Source organism: Crocodylus siamensis, chromosome 4, assembly GCF_052110815.1.
Source record: "Crocodylus siamensis isolate JL-2025a chromosome 4, ASM5211081v1, whole genome shotgun sequence".
NCBI classification, from domain to species: Eukaryota; Metazoa; Chordata; order Crocodylia; family Crocodylidae; genus Crocodylus; species Crocodylus siamensis.
The window spans coordinates 160623586-160638756 of record NC_143398.1 but is presented as its reverse complement, the minus strand read 5'-3'; the positions used below and the strand labels follow the sequence as shown (position 1 = coordinate 160638756).

At 47.2% G+C, this 15171-nt stretch overlaps 1 protein-coding gene across 2 annotated transcripts; it reads left to right on the top strand.

Annotated features, from left to right (window-relative positions):
- Window positions 1–1368: 1368 nt before the first annotated feature.
- On the top strand, window positions 1369–11012 carry MRPL45 (mitochondrial ribosomal protein L45). 2 transcript variants are annotated; one of them, XM_090044595.1, is made up of 8 exons: window positions 1369–1450; window positions 3727–3928; window positions 4934–5051; window positions 6476–6574; window positions 7198–7246; window positions 8386–8535; window positions 8617–8790; window positions 9582–11012. In XM_090044595.1, the coding sequence occupies exons 1-8, from the start codon at window positions 1394–1396 to the stop codon at window positions 9678–9680; spliced, it is 948 nt and encodes a 315-aa protein (XP_089900721.1). In that variant the 5' UTR covers window positions 1369–1393; the 3' UTR covers window positions 9681–11012. The 2 variants fall into 2 exon arrangements, with proteins under 2 accessions (XP_089900721.1, XP_089900722.1); XM_090044596.1 differs by lacking the exon at window positions 1369–1450 and adding an exon at window positions 1513–1569.
- Window positions 11013–15171: the final 4159 nt, after the last annotated feature.

The following is a 15171-nucleotide window of genomic DNA, read 5'->3' as shown; positions in this document are numbered from 1 at the left end:
GAGCTGCTCCTGCCTTGCTCCATCTGGGGGGCTTGAGAAACCAGACTCAGCCCGAGATAGCAGCAGTGGGTCCAGGTGGTTCCCCCCCTCTTCTGGATGTAGAGCGGAAGCAGCATGGGGTGGTGGGTGGCAGTGGCAGCTGCTGTGTGCCACCTTTCCCCCACTGTGGCTGGCTGGCGGGCATCTGTGTCACCGGCAAAGGGGCGCCAATGCCCTGGCCTCTCTCGGCCCTGCTCCTGGTAGATGGTGGCACAGAGTAGTGAAACTCTGTCCCCACTTGCCCATGTGTATCCCCTAGGCCCTTTCCAAGTACTCTGGGGGTATGTGGACCCCTGGTTGACAACCCCTGCTCTACTACATAATGCCATTCAGAACAATTTCAGTCTGAAGAACAGATCAGTGCAGCCTGATCACTGATTTCAGCCCAGTAATTTTTTTTTTTTTTGAAAATTTTTAATGTTCCAGGTCAAATTAGCCAGATCAAATCTGAATCCATTTGAATCATTCAAGAACCATACGTGACCCTGCTACTGGGCCAGTATCCTCCACCCCAGCCTGGAGCTTCAGATGCTTCCAAATCCTTTGGTAGTCATCCTATGTGCGGACTCAAACCTGGAGGCTTGGGGTTCCACCCTCATTTCATTTGCCTTCAGCCATATGGCCACAGGAGCAAGCTAGGGAGGAGTTCTCATTTCCATAAAGTCGGCGCGTAGCCGAGATCCTCCCACTGGAAACTGGCCAGTGGGAAGCTAACTATAAGGCTGTCATAGGAAGCCCTGTCCGCAAGCAGACAAGGGTGCACCCTCCACTATACAGTGCCATTTTTAACTGCATTTTCAGCTTGGGTATCAGACCAGTGTAGCTGAAAATGCAATTCATTACAGATGTTACATGTTCAGCTACACTTGATCTTAGCCCAGCATCACCAGCAAGCAAAGCTAAACCCTCACTGCGTGTTTGCCCAGGAGGAGACAACCAAGGCAGCTGGGAGCAAAGTCCTGGAGAAGGTGGCAGCAACAAGGACTGGAGAACGTTGCGTTCAGTCTTCCCACACCCGCCAGCACCCTACTGATGCCATGAGGGGGTGGGAGCCTCTTTGGCCCTGGCCTAGGAAGCAACCCCCCTAACTCAATCAGCCTTGTTCCAAGAGCCTTCAGGTTCCCAAGGGATGAGGCAGGGGGGCTGTGCCCCTCCACGGGGCCCGGAGCTCCCTACAGCGGGCTGGAGCGCTGCACACCACCCGTTCGCACCCAGGGCGAGGGCGGAAACGCCCATCACACCGGCCCCACCACGAGGGGAGCGGGAAGAGCCCCTAGAATTTTCCACTCGCGCAAACCCCGCCCCTTCCGCGGGTGGCTTCCGCCTGAATCCCACAGTGCACCGCGCGGCAAAGATGGTGGTTCCCGTGCAGCGCGGTTTGGCTCGGCTGCCCCTCCGGTTTTGCCTGCAGGTGGGTACGGGGCTTGGTCGAGCTGCACCTCCCCCATCTCCTCCTGCTCGAGGCTGCCCTTGGCTGGGGCTCAGAACATGCCACCTCCTGGTTTCTGTTTGCCTTTTGCCTGCGGAAAGGTAACAGAGCCGTTTTCCCCCCTGCCAAGACCTCGGGAAGAGCACAACAGATGGGGAGGCTTTGGGGCAGCCTGTGTGAAATCCCTGGTGTTGGGCTTGTGGATTGTGTTTGTGACCTAACAGCGTCGGTAGGATCTTGGGGGTGCAGGGTAAAATCACTGGTTGGAGGGAGGGTGGTCCAGTATTGGAACAGGCTACTTAGAAAAGTTTTGGACTCTATCCCTGGACATGCACAAGAGCAGGTGTTGTTTGTAGCCATGTTGGTCTATGATCAGGGTTCTTTGGGTTGACGTGATATCTTTTACTAGACCAACTAAACAGTTGGGAAAATTGTTCTTTGCAAGCTGCTGGGCACAAATGCCCTTCTTCAGGCATAGGGAGAGTCTGCTGTTGGCTTCTACCCCACCCAGGAGAATACAGACCAGCAGCAGACTCTGCCTATGCCTGAAAAAGGGCGTTTGTGCCCAGAAGCTTGCAAAGAACATTTTTTCTAACTGTTTAGTTGGTCTAATACAAGGTATCATATTTACCCAAAGAACCTTGTTTGCCAAAAGTAGAATGAACAGAGACTTGGCTGGGATGGCTTAGAGGAGTAGCTAGCTGTCTTAGTCTGAAGTCAGTCAGAAGGCACCTTTATAAGCTAATTAAATAAGATGTGCATATAAACAGAGAGATGGATGGAGAGCGCACTAGGTTTCATGAACCCAAGTTCTAAGATGGAAAGTTCCCTTCTAAGATGGGAAGTTCCCTTCTAAGATGGGAAACTCCCTTTTTCAGAGCACAGAGGCAGAAAGGGATCTTGGAGTCACTGTTGACTCCAAGATGAACATGGGCTGACAATGCGAGGTCACAGTTGGCAGGGCTAACCGGATCTTGTCGTGCATCCACAGGTACATCTCTAGCAGGGCCAAGGAGGTGATCCTCCCCCTCTGTGCAACACTGGTCAGGCCACAGCTGGAGTATTACATCTAGTTCTGTGCTCCCCACTTCAGGAGGGATGTGGACAACATTGAGAGGGTCCAGAGGAGGGCCACCTGCATGATCCGGGGACTACGGGGCAGACTCTATAATGAGAGACTGCGGGACCAGAAGCTGTTCAGCCTTCACAAGAGAAGGCTGAGGGGGGACTTGGTGACAGTCTATAAATTCACTACGGGGGGACCAGAAGGGTTTGGGTGAGACCTTGTTTCCCCTACCGCCCCCTGGCATAACAAGGAATAATGGCCACAAGTTGTTGGAGAGTAGGTTTAGATTAGACAGCCGTAAGAACTACTTCACAGTTAGGGCGGCTAGGATCTGGAACCAACTTCCAAGGGAAGTGGTGCTGGCTCCTACCCTGGGGGTCTTTAAGAGGAGGCTTGATGCCTACCTAGCTGGGATCATTTGAGTCCAGTTTTTTTTTTTCCTCCTGCCCTGGCAGGGGGTCGGACTTGAAGATCTATAAGGTCCCTTCCGACCCCACTTCTATGATTCTATGACTTTACTGGATTCTGTCTGGAACGGTTTAGTCAGGAACCATCCTCCTTTGAGCAGGAGACTGGGCTAGATGAGCATTTCTCAACCCGTGGGTCACTACCCAAAAGTGGGTCATAAGAATATATGAAAGGGTTCCGAACAAACTTTAAAAATGGATTCTCCTTTAAAGGAGAAAAATGCAGGAAACCACGGCTTTTTCCTTGCTGACTGGCAGAGTTCCAGTCTGCAAGGGGCTGCTTGGGGCCCCCCTATGCCTCACACAGCCACCCCCTGCCCCAACACACTGGGGGGTTGTGGCAGGGGGCAGTGAGTTGTGGGGGGGGGCACTGGGTTGGGACTGGCCATTGATGTTTACAAATGGATCCTGGTACAAAAAAGATTGAGAACTTCTGGACTAGATCACCTTGTGAGGTTTCTTCCAGCTCTACTTTCATATGATCATAAGGTCACAAACCAGTTAGTATGGTTATCGATAGCAAGGCCCCCTGCGGTAATACAGCTAGGCACTGAGAACTTACCTTGCTTTGTGTGTCATCAGAAGGTGATAATGTGTGGAAAAGTATGCATTGTACCAGGCGGTCTCTGGGGCTTACCATGATAGATCTGCTGGGATGGGATGGATTTGTCATCTTGCTGCTTGGAAAGGCCTGAATGCTTATTTTATCTGTATCTCCTCCTCAGGGTGCAGAATCCTTACTCAGTCCTATCCGGCTGGCTCAATCCTCTCTTGTGGTCCCAGTGAGAACAAAGAAGCGTTTTGTTTTCCCCCCACGTGCTAAAACAAAATATACAACTCCACAAGAACGTGAGAGGAAAATCAAAGCACAAGGGACTGTGATCCCTCATGAGGAACTGGAACGCCCAATAACTCTGGCCTGCACAGGTAGTAACAGAAAATTGTACTGGTCATCCTCCTAGTGGGTTTGATAATGGATGTGGGGGTATAACCTATCTTATTCGGAAATAGGACCTTTATTGATCTAGTTCATCAAAAAGGGCTTTTAATTTTGTTTGCTCACTTTACATCCCCCTTTGGGAGAATAGCCCTTTTGCTTGACTTCTGGCTAGTTCTCAGGGAAAGTCCCAGACTTTTAGTCTGGGTGACAGAAATCCTGTGCCCAAGGAATGGGAACAGCATGGGTGGTGGCATGGAAAAATCTCTCTACAGCAGCATAACATATTCTGATTTTTTTGGGGGCTTCCTCCAGGATTCAAAGTGTCTAATATCTAACCCAGTAGCTCTCAACCTTTTTAGACTTGAGGCCCCTTTGGTAGGTGTGAGGCACCCCTCAGAAAATGCCATCTCTTAGTTTTCATTCATTTTTTTCAGTACAGAAAAACAATAGAAAAATTCATCTGTTGCAAACACTTCAGAAAGACTGCAAGTCAGAATGGTTTTGACACTATGGATTCTTATTTGCGATCCCTGCTTTAATCTTAAAGAGTCACATTTGATTCACAGCACCCTGGTTGAGAATTGCTGATCTAACCCATTCACTTTTAATCTATCAACAAGTTGTTTATTGGTTGGGGGAAGAGGCCATATGTTGTGGAACCTGGATTGAGACCCACTCACTGAACACATTTCACACGGGCCACCAGAGAGCTGTCAGATGGCAATAGCCTTAGCTCAGAACCTGAGCTGGCTTTGAATTGGCACTCCACCAGTAAGAAGTTACCCTTCTCAATCCTACAAATTGTCAATCCTGTTTATTTCTAACTTTTCCTTTATGATTTGGGGTAAAAATATATTGAGGGAATAAATCTCTCCCTAATTGTCTAGTATTTTATCTATTTGTTTTGTTCAGTAATTAATATTCCTTTAAGAACTTAACTTGTTGCTGCAGTGTTGTACTCTTCCTGATCTCTCTCTTTCTTTCCAATACAGCTTCTATTTTTGACCCTTACATCCCTCCTGAAGGTGATGCTCGCTTGTCTTCCCTGTCCAAGGAGACGCTGAAACAAAGGACAACGCAGCTCAAGCAAAGTACCATTTCACAATTAGCGTGCGTATCTCCAGCTCTGTTCACAAGTGGCTTCTGGGTGCCAGCAGTTCCACTCAGTATTTCTTACAACAATTATATGCCATTTTATTTTCCATCTTATCTCTTTTAATATTTGAAGTGTCCCATGTCAGTACTGTTCGCTGCTGTCATGTGATGGCAACAGATAATTGTGTAGAGGCCATTGGCTTTCTCATAAAAAGTATTTTATCCTCAGGTTGCCATCTGCTTTGATGTTCAGTCTCCTGATGGACAGGATTGACGCAAATGAGACTCCCTGTTCTTGTATGTGATACAACAGTGTACAGGCCCCAGGCAGGATTGATGCCTTACTTCTTTAGGTATTCTAGGGATATTTCTGCTCCCAGAGAATTTACAGTCTAAATAGACAAGGCAGACAAGCATGTATTTTGGAGAACTGAGATTTGAGGAAAGCAAATTACTTCCTTAGTCAGGCAGGGAGTTGGAGGCAGAGGTGTGATTTGAACACAGACCTCCTGAGTCTCAATCCCAGGAGCTTCACCCCAACGCCAGCCTTACTCTTACTTTCCTTTTAGTTCCTGTGACCTCAGCTTTTAAAAGTAGAGTACTTTGATGGGAAGCTTAACTTTGGGTATGGAACAACCCTAAGATTACAGTGAGTTAAAAGGTGCTGGGGAGGGGATTTATTGCATGTCAGCTGCTCTATGCCAGATATCTATATGCCTGCTTTTGCTCTGTAGAACATGAAAGCTAAACAGGCGCATCTTATCCCTCAGAGAAGTACGGCCAATCTTCTGCAGTTTAATTTTCAATCATTGATGGGTAAGACCAGGCCCACAGTTATGGAGTAGGTGGGATGCCCCGTAAGTCCCTGCCTCCTATTGCTGTTAATTTGTCCATGCCCTTGATATGGACATGAGTTCAGAGCATGAATTGTAGGGCAAACCACTAAGCCTGTGCTGTATTGTTGTGTTGCGTATGGTGAATGGTTATTCAAAATCATAGGACAGAGCTGAGTCATAGCTTTTCATGAGTACAAGGGTACCTTACATCCCCCTGGGTCTGGCCAGGTGGGTGGTGCCTGTGTGGCCTGCAGAGGGGACCTGCTGCCCTTGCTGCGCCCCTCCCCCCCCCGGAGGCAGTGGCATGGGGTGGTGGGTGGTGGTGCTCCATTCTCGCCTTCCCATGCATACCCCCTAGCCCCTTTCCAAGTACTTCTGGAGGTATATGTACCCCCGGTTGACAACCCCTGCCTTACAGTATCAGGGAGTTTCTGATAGTTTCTCTTGGAAGCTGGGGTTAAATTGAGTGGTGCTGTCTAACCTGAGGGGTGTGAGGGATTCTGCATTATTATTTGCTTGGGGCACTGTATTTGCTTGAGATCCGTGTTCTCTGTGGGTTTAAGTGCAACACTCTTAAAACTTTACCTACCCTTGTCTTTGCAGGGTACGGACGGTGAAACAATATGATCCCAACTTCAGCGCCAAAGCCTTCCCAGAGATGGCGCAGGAGATATTTATTGAAGCCCACAATTGCCTAACCAAGTAAGATTCTTCCTGCATGTTTGGTGTCAATGTGAAGGATCTTCCTTTGCCCTGCATTCTTGTTTCATGTTTCTTAGTGTCTCCTGAGTTTTGTGTTTTCCTTTTAAGCTCTGTCTTTCCTTGCTGCTACTTCCAGGAAGAAGATGAGGTGTAAGTCACAGTGGCAGGCCAAATACTTTAATTCCAGCCAACAGGAAATTGAAAATACATATTGCCTCTGCTTTCCAGAGGTGCTGAGCACTTGCATACCCTACTGAAATATTTGAAATGGAACTGCTTGGATACTCTGGAAATCAGGTTGCTGAAACTTGATTTGATCCTAAATATCGCAATGGAACATTGATATATGCTGCTTTCTAGAGATTCAACACAGTATCTTTCAGAATTACATTTTAGTTAGAATTTCAAGCATCAGTGTAGCAACTTGAGTCAAGTGTGGTACATTTCTTTCACAGCTGCCTGTCAGGCATGTTTAAATTTGCACTTTCCTCTTCCTCTGAAATCACAGTCCAGTGCTCAGCCCTTTGCGTTTATTGGTGGATGTTTTGGAAAAGGCAGATTGCCAGAATGGATCTCTTTTCAGTATGTACATTTTGGTAACTTGATGTATTTTTCACTTGCAGTTTTAACAAGAACAAGCTTCATTCTTTGGTGACTGAACGCTGCTACCCGGTAAATAATTTGTCTGGATATTAGTACATCCTTGAAAAGGGAAGGGATCTTTAGAAACCATTTGATGACTGAACAGTGAGCTGTCTCCTTTTATTAATGTCCCTGATAAAGGCAGAGAGATGAGATAAAGCACAGCTCTAACTGGGGATTAAAGAATAGATACTTCACAGCATATGGTATATATTCCTTATTTATTTCTGCAGGGGGAAGCATAAAAGTCTTTGTAGATGCACTACTTTGGAAGCTGATTGGAGTTAAAGGGTTGCTACTTTGCTATAAGGCCAGAATTTGTTCTTAAAAAGATAGTTCAGTGGACTTTTTTTGTGGGGCCCACATGTAGGGCTTACTTCTCCCCATGAAGAGGACTTCTTGCTTCCCTGTTGATTTCAGCAGGCTCCAAAACACCCAGCCATTCATTCAGCTCTGTCACAGTAACTACGACTGGGTTCTTTGGTCAGTTAAGGAAGCTAACAAAACCATGTTAATTTTTCTTCCAATGAATATCTCCTGCGCCATCTCTAGGAAGATGCAAAGGGGTTGATAAGAAGAACAAACGAATCAGTTGGGAAAGCCATGTAGTTTTTCCTTTCCTTGAGAGGCTATTGAAGCAATGGTAGGGGACAACATAACTTAAACCTTGTATTCTTTTAAAGTTTCTCTTTACTTGATCAGAGAGAGATTGTTAGCTGTTTTAATCTGAAGTCAGGCAGATGGCAGGGTAAATGTGCACTTTATAGACCAACTGAATCAGAGATGCATAAGCAGCTCATTTCATCAGATACTATGTGGCTTACAAAAGCTTTATGCATCTCTGATTCACTTTAGTCTGTATGGTGCACTTCTTCTTTGCTTTCTGCCTTTACTTGGTTAGTAAGAGAAATACTTTTTGTATCACTGTGGGAAACAAAGAGCCCTTTAGGAAGCCCTGGTGAGATTGCTGTGCAGCAGCACTCAACACCACTCCTAAAGGGCCTAGGAATCTTATGCTTCTGCTCTCTGTTGCTGCCCTCTTCTCCATATGAGCAAAAGAGGAGCTCTAAGATAGAAGGAGGCAGAGCTTACCTCGCCCATGACCACTGGAGATGATTGATCAACTAATCCTCACACTGATCAGTGACTTTTTATTCCCTCTCTGGTAGGAAATGGTACATGGGAACAGATACAAGACCATCCGTTGGAGCTTTGTGGAGTCGTTGGAGCCTCCGAGGACCGTTCAAATCCGACATTTCACCATGGTGAACAAAGGCAACCTGTATGGGCAGGTGACAGTGCGCATGCACACCCGACAGGTACAGTCTCAGTGTGCATGGTGTCTCCTTGCCAGTTGTGCATGGATGTCTACATGATGAGTTTCTTGGTTTTCCCTACAGACCTTGGCAATTTATGATCGGTTTGGACGGCTAATGTATGGTGCAGAGGATGTGCCAAAAGATGTTCTGGAGTACGTTGTATTTGAGAGGCACTTGGTCAACCCTTACGGCTCTTGGCGGATACATGGCAAGATAGTGCCATCCTGGGCTCCACCAAAGGATCCCATTATTAAGGTAATAGCTCTGAGATCAGGCCTGCAGTTTTGTGCTCTGTGAACCATGTGATAGAGCAGTCTTTTGTGCACGACTGACTAGGGATATTGGATTTTCTGAACTTTCTGCAGTGAGATGTGGGTAGGTTTGTCTGCAAGCTGCAGCTCTTATGGACAAGAGACGGCCCATACAAGAGGCTATTATAGGACATGCTTACCTAGGGACTGGACTCCATGTTTCAAGACATCCCCTCCAAGCGTAGTCACTCCTGTCATTGTAGATGGGTCTGATGTTTTGCTCTGTTAGAGTTCTTCTGACTGGTGGCAGGCAGTCTGCTTTCCCAGGTGCATGGGAATTTGGATCCAGGGCTGTGGAGCTTCCAGAGTTGGACAAATGCTAATACATGGATTGAGGGCAGACAAGGTTCTCTGGGTGAATCTGATATCTTTTATTAAACCAACTTAGATATTTGGAAAAAAATTTTTTAGCAAGCTTCGGGTTTAAAAACCCTTCATCAGGCCAAGGAAGCATCTACAGTTGGTGTGTGCTCTTCCATTCAGGCAGACTGGTGCAAGGGTGCTGCTGCTTTGCCTTCTCCATTGCTGCAGGAAAGAGAAGGAACCATAGCAGTGCTGTGGATGCATCTCACTACAGTGGTTTCCTCTTCTGGTGGGAGGGCTGTGCACTGCTCTAATGCTCTGCTTGCTTCCGTGTTGCCTTGAAACTGCGGTCCCTGTCCCTCTGCTTATTGAGTGCAGAGTCACCCTGTAGTCAGTTCACTGCCAGGCTAATCCTATGTCTTGGTCTTTCAGACGGTGATGATCCCTGGCCCAGCCCTGGATCCCTTACAAGAATTTGATGAGCTCCAGCATGAAATTCCAAAGCCTGAGCAGATACAACAATACAAATAATGGATGAAGGGCATGGGGGCAGAGAGTGGAAACACAGTGGGCTGGAGATGGGACTGCTTCCCAGCTGTGCTATCAGCAAGTAACCTGTCTTTAGGCTTGGATTGCACCTATGTGCATGTGCCATTGGGGGAGTCCCTGCAGGGCTACTTGGAGCAAACAGAATGCTGTTCAGGGGAGATCTTCTCCATACCTACCACACACAGTTCAATGAGATGTTCCTCAAACCTTGTTATGCTTTGGAGACCCAGTACTTCAGGATCCATCACCGTGCAACCATCAATGCAGGAGCTGACTGTACATCATTGGCAACAAAAGCAACTATGGGCTGGTGTGCAAGACTCTCTCTCTATACCCTTGTTGCCTCCTTATCTTAAGTGAAGCTTTTATAGTAAGCTTATAGTGATGGGGCATGGTCACCTCTGAACACCCTGATCCTGAATGCCTGTTCTCCTTTCTTAATCTGTCCTCTCACTCCTGTGCCCCAAATCCTCATAAATCTGTGGGACTTCAGCAAATGTATTCCTAGGTCAGATGTTGGAAACTGTCTGTAGATTGTCATCTGCTTGTCCTGTCCCCACTGATGGTGATTGTTTCCAAGAAGTCTGCAGTATTTTGCTTGTAAAATAATAGAGTAATTGATTCTAAAGTTGTTGGTGTGTAAATTGCCACTTGTTGCTCAGGAGGAAGTAACTGCTGTTCAGTCTATTTCTGGAATCTATGTGACTGATAACCTGAAATTTGATCATGAGATATCGCCAGAAAGTGGTTGTGGCAGGAATAATATATCTCACATATAATTCACGTATCTTCACTCTTATAAAAGCATCACAGCACCATTTCTTTGTAAGACTGCCTTGCCCTTCTTTGAGCAAAGTAACACATTTATTTCCATTTCTCCCATCAGGTGCATGTATTAGGGGCCTTTTAGCTCCTTCCTCTTGGGACTGCTTTTCTGCTAGCTTCTCCCTGTCTTCCTACTATGTGTTGGCATTCTGCTAAAGCTGATCTTATGACTGTAAAACCCCATGATGGGCAAGTTAGGTACTGAACACACTGGAACAGCCAGGCTACAGCATTCTCTTTTGTAGGTAAAAATTGCCCTGGCAGCCACACTCAGAAAGCAGTAAAGCAAGCTTCATGGTTTAAATCAGCCATATATCTCCTATTCTAGTTGGTTTTCAGACAAAGGAAGAAATGGGCAAGTGAGTCAGAGCATGGGAGAGGAGAATTATAACTTCAACCACTTGAACTGTTTCATCTGTCCTCTCTTCGGCAATAAAAGGAAGTTTAAACTGGGTTAGATTTAACCCTGAATAAAACTGGATTATCTTACTGTGGTTTAACTGCAGTTACTGTGGGATAGGAGTGGACATATGAGCTAATTACAGGGGATCAGTTGATGTACCCTTCCAATTAATAAGTTTCCCCCTGCTGTGAAAATAGTAGAATCATAGAACATCAGGGCTGGAAGGAACCTCAGGAGGTCATCTTGTCCAACCCCCTGCCCAAAGCAAGACCATCTTCAAAAAGCTTTTGTCTAGCCGGGTTTTAAAAACCTCCAAGGATGGAGATTCCACAACCTCTCTGGGTGACCTGTTCTGGTGCTTCACCATTCTGCCTCATGAGAAAGTTCTTCCTAATATCTAACCTAAACTTCCCTTGCTGCAACTTGAGACTATTGCTCCTTGTTCTGTCATCTGCCGCCACTGAGAACAGTCTCGCTTCATCCTCTTTGGAACCCCATTTCAGATAGCTGAAGGCTGCTATTAAATCCCCTGTATCTCCTCTAAACTAGATAAGCCCAGTTTCCTCAGCCTCTCATAAGTCATATGCCCTTGCCCCTAACCATTTTTGTTTCCCTCTGCTGGACTACCTTCAATTGGTCCACATCCTTTTTGTAGTGGGGTGCCCAAAACTGGACATAGTACTCCAAATATGGCCTCACCAGTGCTGAATAGAGGGGAATAATCATTTCCCTTGACCTGCTGGTAACACACCTACCAATGCAGCCCAGTATGCCAGTAGCCTTCTTGGCAACAAGGACACACTGTTGGCTCACATTAATTTTACTGTCCACTATAACCCCCAGCTCCTTTTCTGCACAGCTGCTGCCCAGCCAATTAGCTCCCAGACTAGCAGTGAATGGGGCTCTTCTGTACTAAGTGCAGGACTTTGCACTTGTCCTTGAACCTCATGAGATTCCTTTTCGGCCCAATCCTCCAATTTATCTAGGTCACTCTGAATCCTAGCCCTACCCTCCAGCGTATCTACTCTCCGCAGCTTGGTGTCATCTGCAAACTTGCTGAGTGTACTCTCAGTGCCAACTTCCAGGTTGATGAAGTTACTGAACAAAATCAACCCCAGGACTGACCCCTGGGGCACTCCACTTGATACCGGCTGCCAGCTAGACACTGAGTACCACCTTACAGTCTATTCATACAGCCCATACTTCCTTGGCTTACCTGTTGGAGAATGTTGTGAGGGACTGTATCAAGAGCCCTGTTGAAATCAAGGTACACCACATCCACGGGTCTCCCTACATCCACAGAGCCAGTCATTTCATCATAGAAGGCAATCAAGTCGGTCAGGCCACCCACCTCACTGTGCCCGACCACGTTCCAGGCTCCGAGTGCTTCCCTAGGGAGGCCTTGCCTCCGGCTGACCCCCTTCCTGGAGCACACTCAGTAGCCTGGGGGTAACGTAAGCTGCCACCACCCTGAGAAGGGACTCTCTCAGCCCTGTGTCCTTGGGGAAACACAGGCCTAATAGTTCTACAGGTACTCAACCCAGTACAGGCACTTGGGGCACTTCCCCAAGTTGGGGGCCAAAAAGGAAAGTCTCCCTTAGTCGGCAGACATAATTTAGGCATAATTTAGACCCACCCCTCAATAAGTCTCCTACACTGGTCACAAAGGAGAACTTTATTGATTATAGGGGGTAGGGTGAAAATAGGGTACAAGATAGAGCAATATCATAGAAATCCCCTAGAGCAAAACAGTCTGGCTGAGGTAGCCTTTTGATCACACATCTGAGTTACTGCCAGCTATATATCTAACCAGATCTCAAGTAGCTTACAAGCATCATCCCGAGGCTGTTGGAGATTCCCTCTGGAGGCAGGCCGTTCCTAGCTCATGAGTTTTGGGAGAGAGAGCCAGTTTCAGATGGTAAAACTCCTCTCTAAGTCTTGAGTCCCCCACATGGCTGCTGCCCCCTCCTCCTGGGCAGTCTTAACTTATATAGCCCCTGTGATCTCATTCACCTGGTCCAATGGAGGCCAGCACCTGTTGGCTGTCGGCCAACCAATTAGAAATACATTAGTACTTGCCGGGCAGACACTAGCCCACCAGGTAGATGCCCCTCACCCAGGTAGCTGATACCAGTCGTAGGCAGAGGGAGCAGGTTTCCCGCCTCCCTCAGGAATGTATCCAGCTAAGGTTACCTAAAGAGATAGGGTAAAGATGTGTCTTCTCTGCTGGGCCCATCCTAATCAAATTGTCACAGCACAGAGATTTTGGGGAGAAACAAAGATGGCTTCCTGCCACACCACCTTCTCCTTCAAATGCTTTGAGAGATTACTTGAGGATCTGCTCCATGATTTTTCTAGGGACTGAGGTGAGGGTGACTGGTCTGTAGTTCTCTGGATCCTCCTTTTTCCCTTTCTTGAATATGGGTACCATGTTTGCCCTTTTCCAATCATCCGGACCTCTCCCAATCACTATGAGTTTTCAAAGATGATGGCCAGTGGCTCTGCAGTCACCTCAGCCAACTCCATCAGCATCCTCTGGTGCATCCCATCCAGCCCCATGGACTTATATATGTCCAGCTTTTCTAAATAGTCTCTAACTTGTTCTTTTTACCACTGTTGGCTGCTTCCCTCCTCCACAAACTGTGCTGCCCAGTGCATTAGTCTGGGAGCTGACCTTGCCTGTGAAGACTTGAGGTGAAAAAAGGCATTGAGTACTACAGCCTTTTCTGCATCCTCTGTCACTAGGTTGCCTCCCATATGGAGTAAGGGACCCACACTTTCCCTGATCTTCCTCTTGTTACTGACATACTTGTAGAAACCATTGTTTCTCTTCACTAGCTAGCAACTCCAATTGCACTTTGGCATTCCTGACTTTATTTCTGCATGCCCAAGCCATACTCTTATACTCCTCTGTAGTTGGTTGTCCAAGTTTCCACTTCTTATAAGCTTCCTTTTTCTGATTTAGCTTACTGAAGAGTTCCCTGCTAGGCCAAGCTGGTCTTCTGCCATACTTACTAGTCTTCCTGCACATTGGGATGGTTTGTTCCTGCACTCTCAGTAAGGCTTCTTTAAAGTACAGCCGGCACTCCTGGATTCCTCTCCCCGTCAGACTGGCTTCCCAGGAAGTCCTGCCCATGAGTTCCCTGAGTGAGTTGAAATCTGCTTTTCTGAAGTCCAGGCTCCTTACTCTGTTCTCCATTCTTCCTTTCCTCAGGATCCTGAACTCGATCATCTCATGGTTGTTGTTGCCAAAGCTACCATCTAATACTTTCCCCACCAATTCTTCCCTGTTTGTGAGCAACAGGTCAAGAAGAGTGCGGTCCCTAGGTGGCTGCTTCAGCACTTGTCCCCAGCACTGTCCAAAAACATCCTGGATTGCCTGCGTGTTGTTGTATTGCCCTCCCAGCAGATGTCAGGGTGATTGAAGTCCTCTGTAAGAATCAGGGCTTGTGATTGGGAAACTTCCACTAGCTGTTTGAAAAAAGCCTCATCTACCTCATCTTCCTGGTCTGGTGGTCTATAGTAGACGCCCACTACAACGTCACCCTTGTTGCTCTCTCTGACCCTAACCCAGAGACTTGACAGGCCTATCTCCAGTTTCACACTGAAGCTTTGAGCAATCATATGGCTGTTTTAAGTAAAGTGCAACTCCTCTTCCTCTTCTCCCCTGCCTGTCCTTCCTGAACAGTTTGTACCCATCCATGACAATGTTCCGGTCATATGAGTTCCCACCAAGTCTCTTATTCCAATCATGTTATAGCTCTGTGACTGTGCAAGGACTTCCAATTCTTCCTGCTTGTTTCCCGGTTTCCGTGCATTCATGTACACTACAGGCACCTAAAGTAACTAGTCAATTGCCCCAATTTCTTAGGAAAAATGAGAACACCTCCTCTCTTGCTGCCGCTTGCTTGCTCTTCCTCCAGGTCATCCACTTCCCCACCTAACTCAGGGCTTTGGTTTCCATCTCCCAGTGAACCTAGTTTAAAGCCCTCCTCACTAGGATAGTGAGCCTGTCTGCAAAGGTGCTCTTCCCTCTCCATCAGGTGGATCTGATCTCTTCCCAGCATTTCTTCTTGGAACATCATCCTATGGTCAAAGAAGCCAAAGCCCTGCTGGCAACACTACCTGCACAGCCAGGCATTGATCTGCAGGATGTCTGCTCCTGCCCAAGCCCTTTCCCTTGACTGGAAGAATTGAAGAGAATATGACCTGAGTCGCAGTCCCTTTCACCCTTACATCCAGAGC

What these genes read in the sequence shown, in the direction of transcription:
- MRPL45 (XM_090044595.1), top strand. Translation starts at nt 1,394, where the DNA reads ATGGTGGTTCCCGTGCAGCGCGGTTTGGCTCGGCTGCCCCTCCGGTTT. An exon ending in CCCTCCGGTTTTGCCTGCAG is followed by an intron (nt 1,451 to 3,726) that starts GTGGGTACGGGG and finishes TCTCCTCCTCAG; the next exon opens with GGTGCAGAATCCTTACTCAG. An exon ending in AATAACTCTGGCCTGCACAG is followed by an intron (nt 3,929 to 4,933) that starts GTAGTAACAGAA and finishes TTTCCAATACAG; the next exon opens with CTTCTATTTTTGACCCTTAC.